Here is a 24482-nt window from a genome sequence, read left to right as displayed (position 1 = left end):
ACGTCGGTCAGCAAGTTCGCACAACTCAGCGACGGAGTCTAGAAATTCTTGCTTGACAAGTTCAAACTCCGCCTTACCTGACTAAGCTAAGGCTTATTGGTCGCGCGTAGCGCTTTAGGGTTATACCTTCACTTCCTCCTTGTGTCCTATAACCCTTCCAATCTTTCTCCCACCTTCGACTACCGGAGGGCCGATAATTTAATTGACCTGCTCGGACACCTGCTATTCTCGATAGAATGGCTCCCAAACGTGCCAATGAAGGTCAGTTCGCTGCTGGTTCGGTATCGCGCAGTACTCATGTTTTCACCAGGTGGTGACTACACATTCCCCTTCAAGAAGTCAAGAAAAGACATGGAAAATGAGGATTATGTCGATGTGGACGATAACGATTTCGCTGAGAGCGACACGGACACATCTCTTGTGCCTCGCAGTGCGACCATCAACTTCTCTGCGCTGACTCGAAAGCTTGAGGCATCGAGGAAGGACGGAGATAATGGCGACGATAGCTCTGGTCTACCCACACACCGGCGGCAACAAGACAGTCTCGTCTCGCATATATTTCAGGACCACGACTTCTCTTGGCTACACCTGAAATCCGATCATGCTTCTCGCCCTCTATGGATCAGTCCTGAAGATGGACATATCATCCTGGAGGCGTTTTCGCCCATTGCTGAGCAAGCGCAGGACTTCTTGGTCGCGATTAGCGAGCCTGTCAGTAGGTGCGCAAAGTCTGACCTTTGCGGTAGTTACACGATTAGTCAACCCTGTCAGACCCGCATTCATCCACGAATACAAACTTACGTCGTACTCGCTATACGCCGCGGTGTCAGTTGGCCTCCAGACGGAAGATATTATAGAAGTCCGTGCGCTCTGCACCTCTCTACGCCGCACATGCTGATCTCCGAGCTCACCGTAAGGTTTTGAATCGTCTTTCAAAGGTCAGTGCGGAGTATGGAAATTTTGGGGTATTCGCTGAATAACTGAAGGTCCCTGTACCCGAGAGTATCACCACGTTCATTCGTGAACGCACGTTATCGTATGGCAAGGTCAAGCTCGTTCTGAAACATAACAAGTATTATGTGGAATCCAGCCACCCAGAGACCCTGCAAATTCTTCTCAAGGACAGGGTCATACGGGAAGCCCGGGTACACTCTGCGCCTGTCGACAACAGCATCAAGGCCTCAACCTTTACCACGGCCAAAGCACCAGTCAAAGGTAATCTCGTCATATCTGGCACTAAAGAGGCCGAGAAGAAGAAGGACGAATCGGCCTCTGGCAAGGGTACGAATGGCGCGCCTACGAGCGACAAGGAGCTATTTACTTCTGTTGTCGGGGTGGAGTCAGGTACGAGTGTTTGTGAGTCATGTCGCGTGATGGTCCGCTCACTGCCGCACTAGACGAAATTGAGGAAGACGACGACACCGTTCATTCCTTTGAGATAGATGACACGAAGATTGATGTCGGGCTATTCCCTTTACGCTCTTAAGCTTTCAAATACTGAACGTTTTGCCACAGGATGTCAAAAGGCGCTGCAACGAACTCGAGTATCCGATGCTCGAGGAGTACGACTTCCGGAACGATACCGTGAACGCCAATCTGGACATCGACTTGAAACCATCTACGGTTATTCGACCATACCAGGAGACCAGTTTGAGCAAGATGTTCGGCAATGGGTGAGTGCATTATTGCGTTGTGATCTTCTGCCTCATTACCAGCTGACTGCTGCAGCCGCGCGCGTTCCGGAATCATTGTTCTACCTTGTGGTGCGGGCAAGACCCTTGTGGGCATAACGGCGGCATGTACAATCAAAAAATCTTGCCTTGTGCTCTGCACCTCTTCGTGGGTTCTCTCGCATCTTTTATATCATTCTTGACTTTTACGTGACCATTCAGGGTCTCTGTGATGCAATGGCGACAGCAGTTCATGCAGTGGTCCAACATTACAGATCGTCAAATCGCCGTCTTCACTGCAGATCAGAAAGAGAAGGTACGATGCCTGAAATTTTGAACACGTAAACGAGCCCACGCTTAATTTCCGGGTTAGTTTGCAGGCGAGAGTGGCATAGTCGTGTCGACATATTCAATGGTCGCCAATACGCACAATCGTTCCCACGAGTCCAAGAAGATGATGGACTTCCTAACATCGCGCGAGTGGGGCTTCATCTTGCTTGACGAGGTGCACGTTGTCCCGGCGGCCATGTTTCGTCGAGTCGTGACCACCATCAAGGCACATTCGAAGCTCGGTCTCACAGGCAAGCCATCATTGACCCTGCATACGGGCCGCACTGACGACGGTCTCCAGCCACCCTTGTTCGCGAGGATGATAAGATCGCGGATTTGAACTATATGATCGGTCCAAAGCTTTATGAAGCCAACTGGATGGATCTCGCCGCAAAGGGCCACATCGCAAACGTGCAGGTAAGCTTATATGGTGAATTGACAAATCGCGTTAGGCCCTTAAATGGGCTTTTATCTGTTAGTGTGCCGAGGTGTGGTGTCCCATGACGCCGGAGTTCTACCGCGAGTATCTGCGCGAGCAGTCGAGGAAGCGCATGCTGTTGTACTGCATGAACCCCAAGAAGTTCCAGGCCTGTCAGTTCCTAATCAAGTACCACGAAGACCGCGGGGACAAGATTATCGTGTTCTCAGACAATGTCTACGCCTTGGAGGTTTGTCCACTTGTCCACTTTCCGCTCCGGCGTCACTTACCCATATACGTCAGGCTTACGCAAAAAAGCTTGGGAAACTCTATATCCACGGGGGGACAGGTCAAGTTGAGCGGATGAGAATTTTGCAGCATTTCCAGCACAGCCCGGAGGTCAACACCATCTTCCTGTCAAAGGTACGTCGGCCGCCACACACAGCTTGAACGCCGGGTGTCCTCGCACTGATGCGGTACTCCATCGCCCTGTCAACAGGTGGGCGACACTTCGATTGACCTCCCCGAAGCGACCTGCCTTATTCAGATCTCGTCCCACTTCGGTTCGCGGCGGCAAGAGGCACAGCGGCTCGGTGAGCCACTGCGAGCCTATCCTGCTCCAAGTGACTGTGCTGACGCGCCGGTGGTGCTGATGTGCAGGGCGTATCCTCCGAGCCAAGCGGAGGAATGATGAAGGTTTTAACGCCTTCTTCTACTCGCTGGTGTCGAAGGACACGCAAGAGATGTTCTACAGTACGAAGCGGCAGCAGTTCCTGATCGACCAGGGGTATGCGTTCAAGGTCATCACGCATTTGGACGGCATGGAAGACATGTCAGACCTGGTGTACAAGACACGGGATGAGCAGATCGAGCTGCTGTCGTCGGTGCTCATGGCCAACGAGAGTGAAGCGGACCTGGGCACCGACGTTCGCGCGAATGAGGGCGACCTGGCGGGCACGATCACGTCCAAGGACTTTGGCATGCCGGGCAAGTTCCCGGCGGTCCAGCGCACGACAGGGTCCCTTGCGGCGCTGAGCGGCGGACAGCACATGTCATACGTGGAGCAGAACAAGTCGGCGAATAAGAAGCTTGCTCGAGAAGCTGCTCCGCGGCATAAACTGTTCGCGAAACGGGATAAGGACAAGGCTGCTGCGCGGAAGGAGGCTCGTGCGCAGGTGTAAGGGGCAGGAGTGATTACGGTGTATTGGCTAGTGTACTGTACTGTAGAATAAACTTTTTACACGATTTATGACTTCAAGTCCCCTGTGCGAGTCAGGGAACGAGAGGAGCCCGGGGGGAGGAGAGGAGGGACCGAGCCCCGGGGCACCTGTGCCTGGAGGTACCGGGGTTCGTTCGCGGCAGGACCTCGGCCTGTGTGGCGGACTGGGCGGGAGACGCTGGCGAGGGTGTGGTAACACGGGTTCGTCTAAATGACGTCCAAGGGGGCGTCCGTCTGCAGAGTTCTCAGTCTCTGTTTCAGGGCGTGTGTGCGTCTGTGTGTGTGTGCGCGCCACACTGTGAGGGTCGACGGGGGAATCACATGGAGAATGGGAGGAGTTTGGCAGCAAGTCGTCCGATACACCGTTCGCCGAGAGGCGCAGGCCTGCGCGGCGACATGACCGACGCAGCTGATCGCCAGAAGCCGGTGCAACGATGACTACGCGGAGAACGGAGACACCCGTGGAGGACCAGCCCGGAGGGAGAAAAGGGGGTTGAAACGCGCGCCGCTTCCGATCCCACGCAGGCGGAAGATGCATAAGGGCAGTGAGAAAAAATTCAAAGGAGATCCGAGGACGTCGAGACCAGGAGCAGCTGGTTACCGGACTGCTGCTGCTGTGGTGGTGGAGGCAGCTGCGGGGGCTTCGAGGACGTGAGAAAGGCCTGCAATGTCGGAGTATGCACAAAGAACTCGGGATGATTCTGTGTCTGAAGCTGGATGCGGTGTGGCAAGTAAGCGCATCTGACGGAAGGGTTCTGCCGGGTCACGCCTGCCCAAACCGCTCGACCAGAATCTGGGCAGGAGAGCAAGGCCCAAGTGGTTTCCCGATCGACGCCAGCAAGCCCCCGCGAACAAAGATTCACGCTCTGCCGATACAGCTCGGCGGTATGTCTATATCTGACCCCGTCCACATTCGCTGCCCGCCCTTTCTTCTTGCCACCACGTCCTTCTAGCCATATCCCTATACACCTTGCCCTCCCGCACACCGTCCACTCCTGCTCCCGCCCCACCCATGTCGTCCAAGCGTGGAAGAAAGAGAAATGACAACCTCCCGCCGAATCGTGCGAGGGATGTACAGAGAGCATTCAGGGCACGTCGTGCAGCTCATTTGGAGGCAAGTGCTACTCCGCGCATCTCGCAACAAGCTGCGGCGCTCATCTGCTCCCTTCCTCCTGTTGTGTGTAGGCCTTGGAGAACCGAGTAACAGAACTCGAAGAAGAGAACAATATGTTGCGCGCTGCGCTCAGCCTGCCTCCCGCAAATCGTCCCCCGCTAGGCAAAGGTCCTACTGGAAAGGACAAGCCAAGACCTTACACGCCGCGCTCACAGCCGCCCACTATCGTCACTGCCGATTCGGTCGCTTCCACCTCTGCCCTGAGCACGAACGGACTTCCACCGCTTTCTGCCCTCCCCGCGAGTCGCACCGAGTCCCCCGAGTCCACGTCGACGCGGACACATTCCATGTCCCCATCTTCGCTTGGAGCTTCGCTGAACGCAGCGGCACCGCCGCCCCCGCCTGTCGTATCCGTCGACTCGACTTCGTGGGATGATGGGCTTTTTGGGACGAGTAGGGGGGAGCGCCCCGAGATGGGCCAGCCCTCGCCGGTGACGACGAGTTACCCCGCTACCCCTCTATCCGCCACCGGTTCACAGTCGTACCAATTCCCCAACAACGCTACACGAATACAACCTCTGCACCAACAGTATTCGATGCAGCCCAGTGCCCAAAATTTCTCCCATACACAGGACCGACCTCTAGCGGATGCGTTCACCGAAGCTAATTCCCTATACGACCGGCGGTTTCCATATTCCTTCCAACCTACTTCAGATAACTCCCTCCACGCACAATCTCCGACACAGTCAGTCTCCATGACCCCGCAGCGCGGGACTCCCTCCCAACAGCAGGTACAGCCGCCGGTAAACTACGCCCACAAACGATCAATCACCGAACCTAACGCGTTACGTTCGCTCCTGCTCAATCAAGTTCCCCCGTCATTGTCACATCTGCAGCAGCAGCATAATTCACAGCAAGCGCGGGGCCCTTCACCCACCAGCCTGTCGGACGGGATCCCGATGCTACGCGCTGCGGACTTTGACATGGACCTTAGAGGAGGCAGGATGCCCTCTCTGCCTTCGTAATCTCTCTTATCCTTTGCTCCGTATAATAGTTTTCACGGACTTGCTCTCGTTCCGTCGTACACGAACAACCCTGTATCGTTACTACCAAGTTGATAAAGCTTTCGAGTCCACGTTGCAATCATCAATATCTGCATCAGCATCTATCTTACACACCTGTACCAATCACATAGCATCTGACTTATTGTTCGAATATTTGGGTATTGATATGCTAGCTACTGTTTCGTTCAGCTGTAACCCTGTGTTTGGCACGTACCAACCACAATCCTGCTGATCCCTTCCCGGAGTTCGTGCGGTCGAAGTGCGTGCACCTAAACCCAAAAAGTACCGCGGCATGTGCAGGTTCTTCGACCCACGAGAAGCACGAGAGTCAATCACGTTCCCACCGACCAGGGCGCTGCGGGGCGCGTACGGCGGCTCAGGCACGCAACGCGTGTGCACACGACAGAAGGAACCCCGTCTACGGAACTTGCCATGGGGCCCATAGTAACGGCCGACTGTTGTGGCTGCTGTAAGTGCGCGAGCAGTGCTCTCTGTCTTTCCATCGCCGAGGCCCCGACAGGCATCTATGTACAATTAATGTAAAATTTAGGGGCCATCCGCCGCTCCTTGATACGCGCGCGCCGCCGAAGGAGTCTCGTAACCACTGCGTGCACGGTGTCCCCCCATCCAAGAAGAGAAATAAGCTGAACGTGTTCGGCCGCCGCGTGCAGAGGCCCTGCCCAGACCCGCGGGTGTCTGAGAGAGGACAGCGGGCAGGGCTCCAAGCCCGAGACATCGTTAACGCATGGGCACAAACGCATCGTCGCCCCCGGGCGGGAAGCAGCATAAATATGGGTCAGCAGTGACTGAGCGCCGCGGCCGTAGATACGGGGCGCACGCTGGGCCTATAGTACACCGGCCGCAATGGCAGTCCGGAACTGGCAGTTTGAACGCCGCCGTCCAAAAGAGGAGGGTACAGGATCAGATACCAATTTATCACCGTAGTCAGCGAAGAGGTACCCACGGAAGCCTCATGTCTCGAGCCTTGGCCCGCGCAATCAGATTGCTAGAGGGTGCACCAGTCAACGCAGCCGTCGGACCCGTATTTCTCTTCGAGCCATTCATTGGCCTTCTTGAAGTGTCCGTTCCCGATGAAGCCCTTGTATGCGCTGAACGGCGAAGGGTGCTGAAGGTACCCGGTCCACACGGCGGAAAAAAGATGACAATGAGTTAGTTCTTTCTATTGGTGCCGTAACCACGCAAGAGTTACGAAGATCAAGACTTACGGCACTTGTGAGGATAAGGTGCTTATGCTGCAGGCAGTACGTCGAGGGTTGTCATTTGAGCCGCGAGTTGCCGTCAATAAACGAGGGAGAGCCGTTTACAAACGGAACGAACCTTGTCTAGCTTTGTTACTCGCTTCTGAGCCCACGCTCCCCAAGCCATGAAGACGCAACCACGACCGCGGCCTGCGAGGGTTGAGCCGTTGCCCGCGAGGTTTGCGCCACCATACTTGTCGACGACGTCGACAACTTTGTCTGTAAACTCTTCCCACCCTTTCCCGGAGTGAGACCCGGCGGTAGCTGGTTTCACGGTCAGCGCCGTATTGAGCAGGAGTACCCCGTTTTGCGCCCACGCAGCCAGGTTCCTAATACGCATCTCAGCGGTTAGTAAAGTCAGATAAGGGTCCGTCAGGGTCGCCACCCATGATGCAAGCGCAGCTGTATGGCTTACCCGTGTTTGGGCGGGTTGAATTCTGGGTACTCGTTCTTGATCTCAGTGTAGATCTGCCAACCGTCAGGCATATTAAACCTCCATTGACGTGCCGAATAGTTGGCTTACGTTGCGCAACGACGGCGGCACAGCGACGCCATGAGGCACGGAGAAGGACAGGCCTGCAGGACACGGAGTAGTCAGAATATATGAGCCGAAGAGTATCACCGAGCTGACCGTGAGCTTGATTAGGACCATGGTACGGGTCCTGCCCTATAATGACCACTTTGACACGGCCCAGTGGGGTCAGGTTAGACCAGGAGTAGATATTTCGGGCTACAACGTCATGAGAGCGGTTCGAACTGCGGCGTTTCAACTTTATGCGTACGGATGGGATACACCTTGGCATCGCTCGAGTCGTCAGGCCCATGAACGCCTTGTTCCCACAGGAACTGTTTGAGCTTGAGGAAGTAAGGTTTCCGAATCTCTTCCTTGAGCACTTTGAGCCTAGATAACAAGCACGTCAACCGTACACAACGGGCAATTTAGTCACATAGTGATGGCCACTCACCAGCTTTTGCCCATGCTTTCAACTTCGAGCGCGAGGAGACGCTTCTCATCCTCGGACAGGGACGCAACGAGTTCCGATGGTGAGAACGGAATAGAGTTCAGCGTACGTGAAGCAACGCTCGTCGTTGCTTTGGAACTGCCCGTCACCGATGACGACGACTGGGATTTATCCAGTTTGATTTTCTTCGCACTGGGCTGCGTGCCACCTGTGCTTGGACCTGAGGAAAACATATCCATGAGAGTCCTCTGTCTCTTTGCCCCGACCTTCGTGGCTTCTTTTTTGTCAGACGCGTCCGTGGTCTTAGCGACTGTGGCAGTTGCAACTGCGGACGTCTTTTTTTCCTTGCCACCGTCCGTTATCCTCTCCGTGTTGGTTGCCTCGAGGTCCTCGAGGTACACGACGCGTCCGGAATCCGACATGGTGCTGAAATGCGCGTGGTATGCGGGGCGACGGCGAGAATAAGAGAGAGAGGACGTTGATGTGGACGTGGAGCCAAATGAGCGGTTGAAATACGCGCGCCACGCGACCGCGTCGAACGCGGTCCATGCCTTTCTGGGAGATAGCCGAGAGAAATTCGCACGGCCGGGGTTAAAAGCGCTCTGGAACAAGGTCGGTTTGGGGAGGCATCCTGGCATATGGGGAGGGCGGGAGAGAAACACCGAGAGCCAATATTCTGGTCTGCTCTCGCTCTTGGGCGGGTTAGAAACAGGAACAGCCTTGCGGGCGCCCACTGACATCCGCCGCATTACCACTCGTCCGTGGGCGCCTGATGTGCTGGCCGGCAAGCGTGGCGTTTGCTTTGCTTTCGCCGTCTTCGGTCTCCTCAGTCTACACCCTTTCGTGCCTCTACGCTACGCACCTCGTTCTGCTTGCTTGCTAGCTCCCGCGAAGCTGTGTGCAGACTGGGGACTCTCAGGTCCTAAATCCTCGGCAGTGCATCCATCGCAAGCGCTGACGTCTGCGTCGGATTACTGTAGCTAGGATCGGTCACGCACACAACTTCTTCATTCAAGACATCCGTTCGACGCCGCCAAACTGCCGCGCGCACGCTCCTCTCCTTCGCCTCCCGCGGCCAGAAATGCCACAGGACGTACGGACTCTTTGCGGCGACCGGCGCCTCGGCGTAGGCCAGGTTCTAGTTCTCTAGCTCAGAGACCTGCGGTAGTCCGACAGCAAGGATGGAGTACTAGCTATCATGCAGGCTCGTCAGGGTGCGCATGCAAAGTACTTATGCGCTAGCTTGTTTAATTCATCTCGCCTTTGCGCTAGATCAGATTCAGATACCATGACCGAAAGCGACGACACCGACGCAGAGACCAAGCATGCCAGAGGAAGAACGGAGGCTCAACGTGCACTAGGCTATGGAGGCAAGCGACGTGCAAGAACAAACACAGAGAACAACGCGTCCTCTGTCCCTGGTAGACCCCCGCACAAACAACACAGAGACTCCTCCGCCTCGCGCTCCGGCGGCTCAAGGCGAAGCAGTCCCGTCAGGATGTCAGAGAGGGCCCCCTTCACACGCTCTCGATCCCCCGCAGTCCACCTCATAGGCAATGATTTCGTCAGGCCTGGCTCACCTGCCCTCGTTGCTCGACAAAAGGCATCGGTCTCAACACGTGTACTACTCCCGGGGACGATCAACATTACCTTCCCCATATTATTTGCGAAGGTACGGTGGATGGTCTCGATCGACGTCAGGCAAGCTGCAGAGAATCTGCTCTTGCTATGCTCCCTCGGGTACTGTGCCGACAAAATTAGAGCTCTGGCCCAAGATGTCCTCTCGCCAGACATGTGGTTATCCATAGGTATGGCAGTGGCTTGTATTCTACGACTGTTATTCACGTATCAAATATCTAGAATTGTCGCTCCTGATTATTGCCTCTACCATTTACTACTCTATCACCCGCCTAGCATGGTCAAAGGTGATACCAGCCGCTCCCTCGCCGCCGCAAACTTCTGGCGCCACACCTCTACGGCCGGCATCACCACGCAGTACGGAGCAGAGACGCGGTGCGCCAGTCATAACCGCCAGCTTGAACAGGAAAGAAGAAAGAGGATACCTCTGGATGACTGTCCCGAAAAACTACAGGTAGTGTCTCAATGATACCTTCATCCGGTAGAGTCGGTCGTGACAGACGTTCTGTAGGGACTCTGCGGACGATGGGATACTCACAGGACTTCTCGGTGGACCATTTATCGCCGCTGCGATGCTATACCTGAGCATGCGGACGGTTATGGACCCTGCGTCCAATCGCTTACCCCACGAGTGGCTAATAGAAGCCCCCGCAGTGCTTCCTGACAAGCTGCCATTCGTTGATGCCGCCCACGCCCTTCTGATATCTCGCCGAAATCTAGTTAGCTTATCGACCTTTTGCTCTACAATCCTGATTGTGCACGTCTCTGCGTCAAGAGTGACCGAGGCCCGCCATAGACGCAAGGTCCAAGTACCCGCTGGCGAGCTTAACCATGTACCCCGGAAGGAGAGTCGCCGGACCTACCTGTATGTACTGTTTACGGTATCAGTCACCTTGTGGATTCTATGTGTCAAGATTATACTCGCCGAGTTCGCAAAGCTTGGCATCTGGCAAAGTGAGTCTTCCGGTTGTTATGCGGGGAACGGGAATGCTTAATCACACGTCCAGACCTGAGCAACGCGGAAATTGTTGCGGCGTCAATGTTCTATCAGTTCACTTTATACAGCGCCGTGCGTCTCGCCCACCATGGCTTCACGTTAGGTGAGCTAGGGTTGGTTTCATTCGGAGCAACAGTCCTATTCATGGAAATGATGAACCTGACCACTTCTCGGGTGCGTCGGCGGAGGTAACTGGGACACGCAAGGCTGCTGACGGTGGAGTGTTTAGATTTGGCCCTCGATAACCCCCTTCATCAAGACGTACCGGTTGCCGACACCGCTGCTCACATACCAGCTCGCACTCATACCCGGATCGCTCCTTACCGGCTTCCTACTCTCCCCGCTCCTCTACCTGTCGCGGCATATTGCCCGGCGCCCCGTCCGACGGCTGCGCTTCCCTGAAGAGAAGCAGAAACACAGGCGCCTCCTCGCGCTGAGCTTCTATGCTGGCTCCGTCCTCATAGTTGGGGGTCTCATTGGTATGTGGGCCCGCTGGTGCCTCGGCAATCGCGACCCCTGGATCTGGGTCGTCTTCTGGCTGCTCGAGGGCAGGCGCAAATGGACACGACCCGCGCTCCTCGCTTACTGGGCCGCCCTCGGAAGCTTGAGTGTCGCAGGGTGGAATCGCCAGCTTGCCAGGAATAGGCGGTACCGACACCGCCCGATGAACAACGCGGCCGCAGAGCCGGGCGCCGTTGTGCCTACCAGCTTTGACAACAGTCGACTTCATAGCGGCGGGCAGGCGGCAGCGCTGAGCGACCCCAGTGTGGTACCTTCCTCAAGCTCCGAAATCGGGTCTTTAGGACTCAGCTTCTCAAACTTGCCCAATTTATCCAACCTGCCCAACCTGTCCAATCTGCCACAGCTCGCCAATGGCGCAAATGTAGCGACGGACCTCCTTGACGCGGCGGACAAGCATGTGCCAACGCTGACGCTGAACGCCCGCAGAAAGTTCTTCCACGGCCTGGCGGTGTTGATGTTTGTGCCTGGCGTTGCGTTCGACGTGAGCACTTTCATCCGCCATTGCTTGCTCTGGCAACGCTGACACCCCCCGGTAGCCTGCTTTCGCTCATCTATCCTTCAGCGCTGCCTTTGCACTTTTTACCTTTGCGGAGTATGTTCGCTACTTCGCACTGTACCCCTTCGGAGCTGCGGTCCACGTGTTCATGAACGAGTTCCTCGACGTAAAGGATGGTGGCACGGCGATCCTGAGTCACTTTTACCTTCTTACTGGCTGCGCCAACTCGGTGTGGTTCGAGGGCCCGTCGAGACTGTTGCAGTTCACGGGGATCCTCACACTCGGGGTCGGAGACGCCTTGGTACGTTTCTTCGCTCGCTTGCTGGAGGATGACCCCCGTTCAAGGATTGGTTGCAGGCGTCGATTGTCGGGAAGCGTCTGGGCCGTCATCGGTGGTCGGCCGGCACTCCGAAGACGATAGAGGGCAGCGCGGCGTTCGCGATGTCTGTCGTGGCCTGCGCTTGGCTGTTGCGGATCTGCGGGTTTACTGAGGACTTCTCGGTGCGTGTATCAAACCCAATCTTGACAGGCCGCTGTACCGAGCCGATTGGTCCCTAGATCGTGCGATACGGGGCAGTCGCTGCACTGGCCTCTGTTCTAGAGGCGTTCTCGGTCCAAAACGACAACCTGACCTTGCCCCTGTACATGTGGAGCATGCTGGCGTTCGCGACCGTGTAGGAGTGTAGGGACCTGGTCTTGATGTCGCGAGAAATCGACTGCAATCGATGATTCGCGGGACTAGCAGCGGGCAGGATAGCACTGGAAGACTGGCGGCAGCTGGCAGCGATTCCTCATAGTGTGCAACATTTCCTTTCTTGGGCGAGGGTGCCTTGAGATTTGTCAGCCGCGGGGCTTAAAATCGAGGCGGAGCCAGAGAAATGACCTCATTGGCTGGGGGTAGTTTAGACGCCCAATTCTCCTTCGTACGCTTGGCGGAGTGCGCCAGCTGTGGACACTGGAGGAGCAGGCTGCATAGAGCGACCTGCAAACCTGCTTGCGACGTTCACGATACCAGTCACGAATTGGTTGATGTCCATCTCACACCTGCGGTTCCCCACGTTGTCGTCGATCTTCCCTGCTCGACTGTAGCCACGCTTTAATCTCGCTCTGAATCTTGCTTGGAAACTTGTCCGTCCGTCCCATCTGCGCCCGCTCGCATTTTGATGGATTTTGCGACCAGCAAGAGCACCGACCAAGTGCCAACCATCGACCATCGCTCATCTAGCTTGTTTCGTTCACGATCTAACGGAGCACCGCAGCCCTCTGCCTCTGTGCCATCTCTCAAAGACGTCTCTTTCCTTGCCGCTGCTGCGCCGCACATCACCCTCTCGCCCGCTCCTCGACTTCCTCTGCCTCCTAGGTCACAGAGGAACCAATCGAGGAGACCGTCTACGGCATCTTCAGTCGAGGAGAAGTTCATGCTTCTGCCGTCTTCAGACCTGGCTACTCCAGGCTCGACCACCAGCTCAGGTTCAAATGACGGGGAAAGGATGAGGTTAGAATCAGAGTCCCCCCTCTCTGAAACCTCCATCCAGGAGATGAATCGGCGTGCGCACGCAGCCATGGCAGGGCTGCGCGCAGAGGCATCTAAGCTCGCGGGTTCCGGTGAGCGCTCTAATTCTACCACGAGTGCTTCATGCTTACAGACACGCAGTCGGCATGCTGCCGTCCCCTTTCGATCCTTCGCCTACAGACGAGCAGCTCGCGCGTAATCTTCGCTTGCAACATGACGACACTCAGGTAGACTATGACTGGGCGACCTTCATCGGCGCGTACGCGCTTGGTAGGTGGAATCCCCTCAAGACCCCTCATCCTCCTCGATCGCAACTCCAGCCCCCTACGCTGGGCTCCACCTCGCGTACCCCCTCGAGGACGGCAGAAGGGCTAGACATATGCGACTCACCAGACCCGAACTCGCCAGCTTACTCTTGGGAACCACATGACTTTGAAGCGCATTCCCTCAGAGAATCGTCCAAGCAGGTAGAGCACAATCCCTTGACCAGCTCTGCTCCGCCGCAATATCAACTACCTGCTCATTTTGCTTCGGGATCTGCGATGGCTTCTCCTGTCCCGAGATTACCGGACGCCGGAATAGCGAGCCGAAGAGCAACTATGCCGCTGAATTTGGGCCTTTCGCACCGACTACGAAACTCGTTCGCCGACATTCGCTCTCCTGGCTACAGTTCTTCCCCGGAGTCGAAACCACTGGCACCCAACACTGATGTCACCACGTCTGCTGCTGCGATTCGCTTAGCCGCAGCTCGTGTCTCTGTCGCGCCTTTAGCCCTGCCTTCTCCGGAGCATGAACTTACAGACCCGTTTCGAGGTGCCACGGCGACTATACCAGGTTCTCATCCGTCTGACCTCGGAGGGTCGCATCCGGATCCTCCATTGAAGTCTCCGAATCTCGCGCGGAAATCGAGGCTCAGGAGCTTTTGGCAGGGCACGCAGGATGTGGAGGAATCGCGACTTCCCACAATAGAAGCAAGCCCACCCGAATCGACTGAGGACCACTCATCACAGTCTTCTTCACAGCGAAATGATTACTCTCGAGAGTCGTCGATATCATTCTCCTTCGTCAACTCTGTCGTCCCCCCAGCTACGGCGCCTGTGCGGTACAACGACGACAAGGAGGATGGAGACTACTTCGGGTCCATCGAGAGCCAGAAAGTGCTGGAAAGCGTGTCCTCTGACAGCGACAAGAACAGTAATGGTACGCATACAACGACTGGCACGCGTTCCGATCGCGACTTGTCCCGACATTCATCGGCTCCGCTATTGGACTATGAGCCAACGACCGTACCCGCCCTGCCACGACGAATCTGCCTCACGAGACAGACCTCTGCCCCTCCCCCCACACTCGCCATGTACGAAAGGCGTGTGCGGACCTCGCGCCCTGCCTCCGAAAGTTTGACGTTAACCCATGCCAGCCGCTCTGCGAAGGAAGAACAAATGTTCTCTGAGCTGGGATACTTGGCCCCGCCTAATCCTCCGGACGAACTCGAACGAAGACGGGCGCTGTACAAGTAAGTGAAGGCTGCCTAAAGTGTGGTTAGCAGGGTAAAACGTAACTTCTCGACAGGTTTAACATCTGGAACACCGGGCATGACATGAATTTCGACCGGATCGCACACCTCGTCAAGTTGGTATTTAGCACCCGAATCGTTGCGATTTCGCTCGTCGATGGCACTGAGGAGTAAGTCTTGTCCCTCTGTAGTATCTTCGTACGACTCTAAAGCTGTCCACAGGTTCTTCAAATCAGAATGTATGTTTCCATCATGAGGTTCATGGTGAACGCTGCTGAGGTTGTTTGGTTCAAGCCGGACTTGGCGTGCACAACATGCCCAGGACATCATCATTCAATGCGCATGCAGTTTTGCAACGGTCTGTGCTGTTCCTTTCACGTTCCAGCTCTCCCTCTCAAGCACGGTCTTTATAACAGCGATGATGAACCGACAATTGTGTTGGATGCGCAAGACGACTGGCGGTTTGCTGGCAATGTACGTATGAAATACGAGATGACTCCTTCCTGCCAACAATTTGACCTCCCATCAGCCTCTTGTCGTTGGACACCCACATATTCGATTCTATGCCGGCTGTCCTCTACGGACGCAGGATGGCTACAACATCGGAGTGTGAGTAAAAGATGGGCGTTATATAGAATGGCTGCTAATGCGCCATTCCAGGTTATCCATTATCGACGATACTCCTCGCAGAGAGTTCAGCCCCCGGCAACGACATACACTCAAAGAGTTTGCCGTGAGTACCGGACATACAGACCGGCTCCGATACTCATCTAGTGATATAGCAAATCGCGATGCGAGAACTCGAATTATGGCGTGACAAGGTCCGTTCGCTTCTTTGAATCTGGCCGGGAAGGCGAGCTAATAGTGATCTGCAGATCCAGCTACGCATTCGAGATCGAATTCAAAATTCGGTATGTCAACGCATTTTGCAAAATCAACTGTATCGCTGATGGCCGCCTGCCTCTAGATGGAGGAGTTCACGAGGGAGTGTCTTGAAGTGGATAAGGATGTCAGCGGCGAACGTTCCGAAGGCCGAAGTCTATTCGTAGGAACGTCCATGGAGCAGGTGTACGAGCGTGCCGCCCGGCTGGTGAAACGGACGCTTGATGTTGAAGGCGCGATCGTCATGGACGTTTCCCACGTCGATGTGCTAGAGACTGTCAACGCTGAGAGTACGACGTCGATTAGCATTCACAGCGATGATCTACAATCCGGGACCACCAACCGTGTCCTGATCGCTGACGAGTACGCCAAGCTCCAGGATTTCTTCGCGAAGGCTCCAGATGGCAAGATCTGCGAAGGTATCCTACCCTCGGGACTGCGTCCATTCTTGCCGCCAAGGATACAGTATGCGTTAGGTATGCTCCACTCTTTGGCTCATGCCTAGTCTGGTTAGATTTATGTGCTCCTAGCGGTCCCGATATTCAACATTGACAAGCGACCGTTCGCAATACTATGCGCGTACAGCACTGGCGAAAGGACAACCCCTTTTGTAAGTACGGCGCTCCTTTGTCACGCCATGTATCACTCATGGAAATCAGCTGGAAGGCCACGAGCTATCGTATCTCAGGGCAATAGGCGTCATCATCCTGTCTGCTGTCCTCAAGCGGCGCATGATTATAGCGGACAAGGCCAAGAGCTTATTCATATCCAAGTATGGGTTTTATTGGCATATAAGCGACTTATCTTTCTTATTGTTGTACCCAGCATCTCGCACGAGCTTAGGACGCCGTTGCACGGAGTATGTCCGATATTCTTGAACTTTACGTATGGCTAGCTCATGTCTGCTTGGCAGATCCTCGCATCCGCGGAGTTACTGTCAGAGACGTCGCTTGATCACAGCCAAGCGTCCTTCTTGCAGACAGTACAGGCATGCGGCACGTCATTAGTGGAGACGGTCAATCATGTTTTAGACTTCACTAAGTTGAGTGGTAATGCAAGATCCGGCGGTGTGGAGAATGTCATTCAACGGAGCAAGTGAGTTGTTCGCACCTTTGTATCTCCACGTTCTTGCTAACGCCATCTAGGGTCGACTTGATGCAATTGGTCGAGGAGGCCATCGAAGGATGCTGGATTGGACACCGTGCACGAATGTTTACCTCGGAGATAGGCAGCGTTTACTCCCCGCCGAAGCAAGACCGATCTTCCGCTACGAAGTGGGTAGAAACCGTCATCGACATTGACCACAGCGATACTGTAAGCCATAGCTACCACTCCGTATGTCTTGTCATACTTACAGCCCCCTAGGGCTGGTTATTCAAGTGCGAAAAGGGTGGCATCCGGCGTGTGTTGATGAACCTGTTCGGCAACAGCCTGAAGTTCACTACAGTAAGTACCGTCGGTGGGAGCGGCTGTAATGCCTCACATTCTGACTTTCACAGGATGGGTACGTTCACGTTATGCTTCGCCAACCACCGCCTGCACCTGGTCAACCGGAGAACGTAGTGAAGATAGAGCTGTCAGTGAGCGACACAGGCAAGGTATGTCATGCTGTTTTGGCGTTAGAGTGAGCCTGCTAATCTTATTTCAGGGTATCAGCCAGAGTTTCTTGAAGGTGGGTATCCGCGCATCTTGTTTCTGCGCATATACTGAACTCTTCCTGTAGAACCAGCTTTTCCATCCATTCTCGCAAGAGAACCCCTTGCAGACTGGAACAGGTCTAGGCTTGGCCATCGTCAACAGTATAGTGCGATCGAAAAGCGTCGATGGCAAGGTCGACGTCTGGAGCGCTGAAGGCGTCGGAACTGAGATCAAGGTTACCTTCACGGCGGAAGCGGTCGACGACATCGAGGCTCACCATGGTGATGTTGAGTTGCGGAAGGTATATGACGCTCTGAAACAGCCTTCCATCTCGCTCGCCGGCTTCGACGACCCAAATCGCGGGACCCAGCTGCTGAAGAACGTGCTTGCAACATACCTTGTCACGCGTTGGGGCCTCGTTCTCGCTGACGACTCTGAGAGCGGGGACATCGTGGTTGTCAACGAGGACTACGCGCACGTTACTCGAGTCGTGGAAGAGAAGAAGTCTAAGAAACCTTTCATGATCATCTCCTCAAACCGCGGCGACCCGAAACTCATGAGCGTGGTCAGCGAGTACGAGAGGCTCGGCGGGTTCTGTCGCGTAGTGTACAAGCCGGCAGGGCCATGTCGCATGGCCGCGGCTCTCAAGCTATGTCTCCATGCACTAAATATCACCAAGGCCTCCGCCAGCACGTCGCGCGAAGACCTCGCGGCATATAACATCCAGGAATCTCCGTCGGATCCTGGAGACGGTTCAAGCTTCTCCTTTATGCTCCCCCGACGGTACTCGGAGGAGTCGGGCCAGAACAAGAAACTTACACCGCAGAACTCTCGCCCAACATTAGGTCCACGAGCTGTTACTGTCCACCCTCTGTCGACTTGGCCACACTTAAGCTCCACAATAGAACAGGACGAGCCGCAGGAGCCGGATAATCACCGTCCTATCTCACCGGTCTTTACGCAAAGTCCATCGAGTCCGACTATCGCCATTGGAACGGGTGGAACGCTTCTCAAGTCCTCGGCGGGCACCCTGCAACAGCAAGGAGGCCCCATTCGCGTGCTTGTCGTTGAAGACAACTCTATTTTACGTGGGCTTTTGTAAGTGCTGTCAGGACATGAGCGATGTGTAAATGACTAACGCTGTCCTCCCCAGGGTGAAATGGTTGCGCAGCAAGGTGAGTATCAGGTCCCGCGCCCTGATCGCCTAATACTGACATAGACCTTAGGGTTACGAATACCGTGAGGCCACTGATGGTCTAGAAGGTGTTCAAGCCTTTGAAGGAGACGGGCACTTTGAGTAAGTAGTGTAAGACTCGTAAGTACGACCGACCCTGACCCTGTTTTCACCTAGCGTTGTCCTCGTCGACTTGTCCATGCCTGTACTAGATGGCAAGTCTCTCGATCTTTCATTTTGGATATCTCTGACCTTCGGATAGGTGTTGGTGCCACGGTCAAAATGCGCGACTTCGAAGCCTCGCGGAAGAAGGAAGAGCAGTCTGACCGACGCACGCAGAATGCCCGAATACTGGCGCTCACCGGCATGTCGTCTCTCGAAGACAAACGAAGGGCCTTCGACGCTGGCGTCGACGGCTAGTAAGTCTCCATACGGGGTCTGTATCTCACTAGATCTCTAATATCTATGCAGCCTGGTGAAGCCCGTCGCCTTCAAGACGCTAGATGTGATGTTCCACAAATTGGGCCTCTCATGAATATTTTCCAAATTTCTCTCTCTCGGGGACGGTTCGTCTGGTTCGACGCGTCCACATTTCTTACCTATCGCACGTCCTGCAGTTTCCTTTTCGTCGCCACCCGTACAGTGTGTCCCACACGCATCATATCATAACTAGCTATCAAGTCGCTTCGCATCATCATCATCATCACTCCCATCCGTATGCTTGTCTGCTGTTGTCGAATACCTCCCGTGTAGCATTTTAGCCAACCCCCACGATCTGCGATACCTATAATGTATACTAATATTTTGATTCCCCTTCCCCTCGTGTCTACTCACGACATTCTTCTCATTTCGTTACTGTCTGCTCGCACATCCCATAGAAACCGCATGCACAACATTACTGTATGGTACAAAGATGACACATGCCGAGCTACACGCCCGCGCTTTTGATTTGGATTGTATAATTACATGGGTGGCACAGCAAGTTGGCAAGTAATGGCAAGAGAGTGCGGCGTAAAAACGAGAGCGGCAAAGTTAGTCCAGATCCGGCAAGATAGAGACATGGTGTGCAGATGTATTTTCAAGCAGCTTTACACCTGGGTAGGGGTCGAGGGCCTGCTGACCGAAGGCTCGCGACTCGCGACGGCCGAGACGCCTTCTCTATGCTTGCGCAGAAGGCGATCGAGAGCCTCACGCTGTCCTGCAGCGAGCTGTCCAGACTGAATACCAGAATGATAGACGCGGAGGAGGGTGTCTACATCGTCCATGGACTGCGTACGGACGTCAGCGAGCTCCTTGATCTTGGCAGTGACGTCCTTGATCTGTGAAACGATGAGCGACTGCCATAATCGACGTTGTCATCGGTACTTCGTCCTTCCTTCGTGAGTTCTCGCACGGCAAGGACATGGCCTACATTACCAAGACCGCCATCGAAGTCATCGAGTTCGTCAAGAGCAAGGGTGCGCTTTGGACACTCGAGACCTATTTTCGCAGCTAACAATGAGTATGCTTCAGGCATCGAGGTTCGGTTCTCGTCAGAAGACTCGTTCCGTTCCGACCTGGTAGACCTTCTCTCCATCTACCAAACCGTCGACAAGATCGGCGTCAACCGTGTCGGTATCGCTGACACCGTCGGTTGCGCCAACCCTCGCCAGGTCTACGACCTCGTTCGTACCCTTCGTGGCGTCGTCAAGTGCGACATTGAGATCCACTTGCACAACGACACTGGCATGGGTCGGTACCCTGGTTCTCGATGACTATATGCGTTTGTCTTACCGCACATGTGTTACAGCTATTGCCAACGCGTATACTGCGCTCGAAGCCGGTGCCACCCACATAGACACGTCCGTCCTTGGTATCGGCGAGCGTGTTGGTATCACCCCTCTCGGCGGTCTCGTCGCGTGCCTCTACGCCGCGAACCCGGAGTACGTCAAGTCCAAGTACAACCTTCCCATGCTTCGTGAGATCGAGAACTTGGTCGCGGAGGCGGTCGAGGTTAACATTCCTTTCATGAACCCTATCACGTAAGTTTCATCTAGCTCTGCGATACTGAATGTATTGCTGATCTTCCTGCAGTGGCTACTGTGCATTCACTCACAAGGCCGGTATTCATGCCAAGGCTATCCTCAACAACCCTTCGACCTACGAGATCCTCAAGCCCGAGGACTTTGGCCTCACCCGCTATGTCTCGATCGGTCACCGTCTGACCGGCTGGAACGCTATCAAGAGCCGTGTCGAGCAGCTCGGTCTCAAGCTCACTGATGACGAGGTTAGTGCCCTCAGCAATGTATCCACACCGTCGACACCTAACAGACGGCGGCCACATGAGGTTCACGCCTTGCACAGCGTGTGTACTACGCGACATACCAGTCTCGACGGCGATGCGAGCATCGTCCATGTGGCAACGAATGTGGGTGAGGATCTTGGCCTTGAGACCAAGCTTGCAGATGGCCTCGCAGTCTACGAAAGTTCAACGAGTGAGTCAGATGCGTTCGATGAGGTGTGAAGTTTGACATACCCTTGCGAGACTGCTCTGACGCCGCCGGGCTCGTGAGCTCGATATACTCCACACCAAAGGCATCGAGAGCCTTGGCAATGGCGTATTTTGGTCTTGGTGTCAAAGAATGCGTTGGCGAATTGCTCGCCCTCTAGTGGAGAACATTAGGTATAAGCTTTCAGATCTCGTCCAATGTCATCAGTACGCACCTCGGAGAGTACTCTCAATGATCTTGAAGTTGCAGATATTGGATAGGAAGTCCGAAGCACGAGATGCATAAGGATTTCTCCTTTGCTGCTCGACGTGGGATTTGGCCGCGCCGTTGGTCGCATGGCCGTTCGCGCCATTGGACTGGACGGAAGTTTGATGACTTGTGCCGTTAGAGATGTCGACTGGGACCATCTGGGAAGGATCGTTGGGGGTAGAGTCACCGTTGGTGTGTGGACACATTTTTGGACGCGATCTAAGATTTTTTTGGAGGAGACGAGGGGAAGGGCAGCCAGGAGGAGGACAAGCAGTAAGGAGACAGCCAGAATTTCTATCCTCTAAAATTTGTGGAGTCAGATACGCCCGAGTCATCCAATACAATCACGCGCGCTTGCCGCTTTCGGCAATTTGATCTCTGTACATTCCCATATTACTCTCTTTCTATTCAGCATATTCTTCCGAGTAACGTCCTTTATTACCTTTTACATACATCGTTACAAAATACGCCGCTCACACCTCGTTTCGTCGTGTACGCTCTCGCAGTTCTTGCCGCAATACGCTACACCGCACTTTCTGCAGCGGTACTTGCCATAGTATCCACACACGGTGCAGATCATCCGCGGTGGCTCCCTGGGAGGCGGCGCGGTCGCGGTAACATAGGTCGGTATCGCAGCGGGGTAAGAAGCTATACCCTGTCAAACAGTTAGAAAGACCTCTTCACCGCCGTGACACTGCACCCACCGACTCTTCCAGCAGTTGTACAAAACTCTTCTTGTACAGCACAGCCGTCCGCACGTTCATAGTCGACTTTTTCTTCTTGCCGAGCTCGGCCGCCCTCTTATCCGAAGTCGCTTGACGCGCTCGCCCTTTGCCTGTTCGACCTCCGCTCGCCTCTTCGGCGTCTTCTGCGCCCCCTATGAGGGTAGATGGTTCGGAGTAATTTGATCTCTGAGGGGACATGGCAGGTTAGTAAGACAGAGAACGCTCTAATTGAGGGTGCCGCACTTCAAGCTCGTCCAAATGTCTCTGGGTACGCTTTGCGACCACATCAGGGTCAAACTGTGCTGATGCACCTGTCTGCGCCTTACGGGCAGCTATCTAATATCTTGCTTAATCATTCTTGACTGCTGTGCGGAGCGACATGCACGTACGTTGTCTTCGTGGAGGCATGAAGCAAGGGACGATGTGTAGAGCGCTAGCCAGGGTGCGCGCGTTCTGGTCGTGGCGCTCCAGGGCAGCGTCGTGACTGTGTCGATGCGATGTTATACATGCTTCATCTAATGCAAAACGGAAGTTACGTGTCCACCCAAGACCTGCGAACTTCAGACGCTTTTTGTGGATATCTGACGGCCGTCAAAGGTGTGTGATATACCTCTTGCACGCACATATACCTTCACGGTCTTTCTTCAGCAGCGACGGCACGCTTCCGATTCGAAGTGTAGTTACTTCACGACACAAGAGTCGCGGATAATGCCGATCGACACCATGGCCAAGTGTGTCCATTTCTCGAAATCATATCGCACGGTGTTATACAGCTTCCTTGGAGTCGCCATTATGTCATCCCACCTCTTCAACCACGACCTGTCGCGCGACCAATCTCAACATCCTGTTCCTCATCGGTGAGTTCAGTATCATTCATGTACCTGTCGACCTCTCTGTCCTGCTTCCAAGCATCAACCTTTGCACCGCGGGTGCGGCCAGATATACCTTTGATGCCGTCAGGCGCGGAGCTCAAGAGATCATCGACCTCGCCTGTTCAGCGATGGGTTGATATGATCCCAATAACGCTCGGAGACTAAGTACTTACCTTGGGGGATATGTCCCGTCGCATCAGAACGCTCCGTCTGCTGATCTTCCCTGGCGAATTTTCTGAAAGTAGGCTGGTTATCGGCACCGCGAGCACCAACGAGCTGGCGGTCGTCGTCAATCTCAGGACGATAATTGGCGTTGTCCGAGTCTGCAATAGCACGAGGGCTGAAAGTGGTCTGGTCCACACCACGTTCGGTGTTGGGGGGGAGGTTGTAAGGATCTTTGCCGACCGTGATGATATATGTTCGCTGATAGAGTTGGTTTGTTTCGCCTCATAGGCAAGTGGCCAACACATATACTCGCATCCGCAAATCAACGTCACTGCCGCGAGGGATCTCCACCGGTTGCCCTCATCCGTAATGTCAGAGTGGTAAACTACGACACTTTCTCGATATGGCGATGTCCGCTCTAGATGCCAAGCAGAGGATCGCGTTGCCGTCCACATTCGTCCAGTGTTCAATTTGTCGGGACTATCGCCCCCCCCCCGCGCGCCGTAGAGCTACTTTCGGCTCTAGCTGGCGAGCTCAAGTCGCTTGCAGTAGCAAGCAGGTGGCTTTGGCATATCCTGGCATTGTTTAGTTAGTAAAGCGATGGTACACTGTTGTTTTCATGCGTTGAACAGCATTGTAGTATGCTCCTGCAGTGTTCGTCGTAGCATATACAATGCAGGATATATCTGAGATTATCCCGCTCTATCACTAGAAGATCTGTGCAATTGAAGGAGTTATAATTACCAGCTGGCACATGTGTATAGGTCATCAATTGCTCTCGAGGTGTTTTGCGCCTCGCAACCCTACAGTTCTCGATACCTTCGTGTTAAGATGTTAAGCCAGGCTTTTTGATGCCTATCCAACAAAATAGTGCTTTTTGTGCTTCTTCTCCCCATCGCCGTCCTCACGCGCACAATCAAACGCTAGCGATTGGTACGAGCTTGCGCGCGAGTCCTTCGCCGAGCTAGGCCTCGAGCAGGAGGACATTGACGCCGTTTTTGCCAGCAACGCAAAAAGCGTATACGGCAGCAGCTCATAGTCAGGTGCCGGCAAGGTGCATAAGATGGGAAATTGGATGGATAACATGAAATTGGCAGTTGTTTGAGCGTTGTTGTACTCACAATATCACTGTATACTTGCAGGACAAGATCTCTTGTAGCCTCGTTTGTGTTGTGTATATCTTATATTTATCTTGATGTTTTGACAGAGCGTGCTTACCAACAGCAGGCTTCATACGAATGGCAAAATATCGATACAGCTGACCTTCGGCGTGCCGACATCTGCAAGCGTGGCTGTCGCGTGCCGGTTCAAAGAGGAGAGGGTAACATAGTCGAAGTCGACCAAACGGATATCGGTCACTCCTCTGCGTACTACTCAGTATTCGAGCAGACCGAAAGCGAGACATCAGCTTACTTACGACCGCACAAGCATGACCGCCGCCCAGCTGCCTACGCCTCCGCATCCGACCACGACGACTTTGCCTCGCCGAATTTTCGTCATGCCCTCCTCACCGAAGAATGCATAGTTCCGAGCGAGCTGCTCGCGGATGAGCTCTTCGCTGTATAGCTCGAGA

General features: G+C 54.5%; 8 protein-coding genes across 8 annotated transcripts; 4 read left to right on the top strand and 4 right to left on the bottom strand.

Moving 5' to 3' along the window:
* The first annotated feature begins 340 nt into the window (after window positions 1–340).
* Window positions 341–3652, top strand: PHACADRAFT_252066 (uncharacterized protein). Its single transcript, XM_007393336.1, has 14 exons — window positions 341–719; window positions 772–859; window positions 918–938; window positions 987–1344; window positions 1398–1459; window positions 1516–1673; window positions 1729–1839; window positions 1893–1986; window positions 2044–2251; window positions 2302–2417; window positions 2480–2668; window positions 2722–2841; window positions 2918–3011; window positions 3079–3652. Exons 1-14 carry the CDS (start codon window positions 352–354, stop codon window positions 3597–3599), a joined length of 2508 nt encoding a protein of 835 aa, XP_007393398.1. The 5' UTR covers window positions 341–351; the 3' UTR covers window positions 3600–3652.
* A 999-nt stretch (window positions 3653–4651) lies between these two features.
* On the top strand, window positions 4652–5907 carry PHACADRAFT_252063 (uncharacterized protein). Its single transcript, XM_007393335.1, has 2 exons — window positions 4652–4751; window positions 4823–5907. Exon 2 carries the CDS (start codon window positions 4865–4867, stop codon window positions 5774–5776), a length of 912 nt encoding a protein of 303 aa, XP_007393397.1. The 5' UTR covers window positions 4652–4751; window positions 4823–4864; the 3' UTR covers window positions 5777–5907.
* A 386-nt stretch (window positions 5908–6293) lies between these two features.
* PHACADRAFT_252061 (uncharacterized protein) lies at window positions 6294–8567 on the bottom strand. Its single transcript, XM_007393334.1, has 9 exons — window positions 8040–8567; window positions 7857–7975; window positions 7706–7804; window positions 7598–7650; window positions 7490–7542; window positions 7154–7403; window positions 7042–7068; window positions 6780–6941; window positions 6294–6693 (listed from the first exon to the last, which is right to left on the bottom strand). Exons 1-8 carry the CDS (start codon window positions 8051–8053, stop codon window positions 6822–6824), a joined length of 735 nt encoding a protein of 244 aa, XP_007393396.1. The 5' UTR covers window positions 8054–8567; the 3' UTR covers window positions 6294–6693; window positions 6780–6821.
* Window positions 8568–11152: 2585 nt separating this feature from the next.
* PHACADRAFT_159124 (uncharacterized protein) lies at window positions 11153–18944 on the top strand (the record flags this gene model as incomplete). The annotated part of the gene is made up of 26 exons (XM_007393333.1): window positions 11153–11435; window positions 11559–11674; window positions 11730–11990; window positions 12047–12190; window positions 12248–12363; window positions 13336–14715; window positions 14772–14885; window positions 15115–15118; window positions 15245–15324; window positions 15376–15448; window positions 15498–15536; window positions 15591–15626; window positions 15683–16073; window positions 16294–16369; window positions 16423–16456; window positions 16511–16692; window positions 16743–16911; window positions 16963–17043; window positions 17097–17195; window positions 17246–17269; window positions 17321–18333; window positions 18389–18410; window positions 18462–18532; window positions 18587–18624; window positions 18672–18828; window positions 18881–18944. 26 exons carry the CDS (start codon window positions 11153–11155, stop codon window positions 18942–18944), a joined length of 5067 nt encoding a protein of 1688 aa, XP_007393395.1.
* A 625-nt stretch (window positions 18945–19569) lies between these two features.
* Window positions 19570–20734, top strand: PHACADRAFT_159123 (uncharacterized protein; the record flags this gene model as incomplete). Its single annotated transcript, XM_007393332.1, has 6 exons — window positions 19570–19681; window positions 19744–19866; window positions 19922–20140; window positions 20199–20430; window positions 20483–20693; window positions 20720–20734. The coding sequence occupies 6 exons, from the start codon at window positions 19570–19572 to the stop codon at window positions 20732–20734; spliced, it is 912 nt and encodes a 303-aa protein (XP_007393394.1).
* A 365-nt stretch (window positions 20735–21099) lies between these two features.
* Window positions 21100–21529, bottom strand: PHACADRAFT_252052 (uncharacterized protein; the record flags this gene model as incomplete). Its single annotated transcript, XM_007393331.1, has 1 exon — window positions 21100–21529. Exon 1 carries the CDS (start codon window positions 21480–21482, stop codon window positions 21102–21104), a length of 381 nt encoding a protein of 126 aa, XP_007393393.1. The 5' UTR covers window positions 21483–21529.
* A 75-nt stretch (window positions 21530–21604) lies between these two features.
* On the bottom strand, window positions 21605–22486 carry PHACADRAFT_171291 (uncharacterized protein; the record flags this gene model as incomplete). Its single annotated transcript, XM_007393330.1, has 4 exons — window positions 22262–22486; window positions 22116–22183; window positions 21852–22058; window positions 21605–21802 (listed from the first exon to the last, which is right to left on the bottom strand). The coding sequence occupies exons 1-4, from the start codon at window positions 22278–22280 to the stop codon at window positions 21605–21607; spliced, it is 492 nt and encodes a 163-aa protein (XP_007393392.1). The 5' UTR covers window positions 22281–22486.
* Window positions 22487–22524: 38 nt separating this feature from the next.
* On the bottom strand, window positions 22525–23665 carry PHACADRAFT_182452 (uncharacterized protein; the record flags this gene model as incomplete). The annotated part of the gene is made up of 3 exons (XM_007393329.1): window positions 22525–22862; window positions 22918–23167; window positions 23654–23665. 3 exons carry the CDS (start codon window positions 23663–23665, stop codon window positions 22681–22683), a joined length of 444 nt encoding a protein of 147 aa, XP_007393391.1. The 3' UTR covers window positions 22525–22680.
* Between the last annotated feature and the right edge of the window lie 817 nt (window positions 23666–24482).

The sequence above is a fragment of the Phanerochaete carnosa genome (genome assembly GCF_000300595.1).
Source record: "Phanerochaete carnosa HHB-10118-sp unplaced genomic scaffold PHACAscaffold_3, whole genome shotgun sequence".
Lineage (NCBI taxonomy): Eukaryota > Fungi > Basidiomycota > Agaricomycetes > Polyporales > Phanerochaetaceae > Phanerochaete > Phanerochaete carnosa.
The sequence above is the reverse complement of the archived record's forward strand: the minus strand, read 5'-3'. Positions and strand labels throughout refer to the sequence as shown.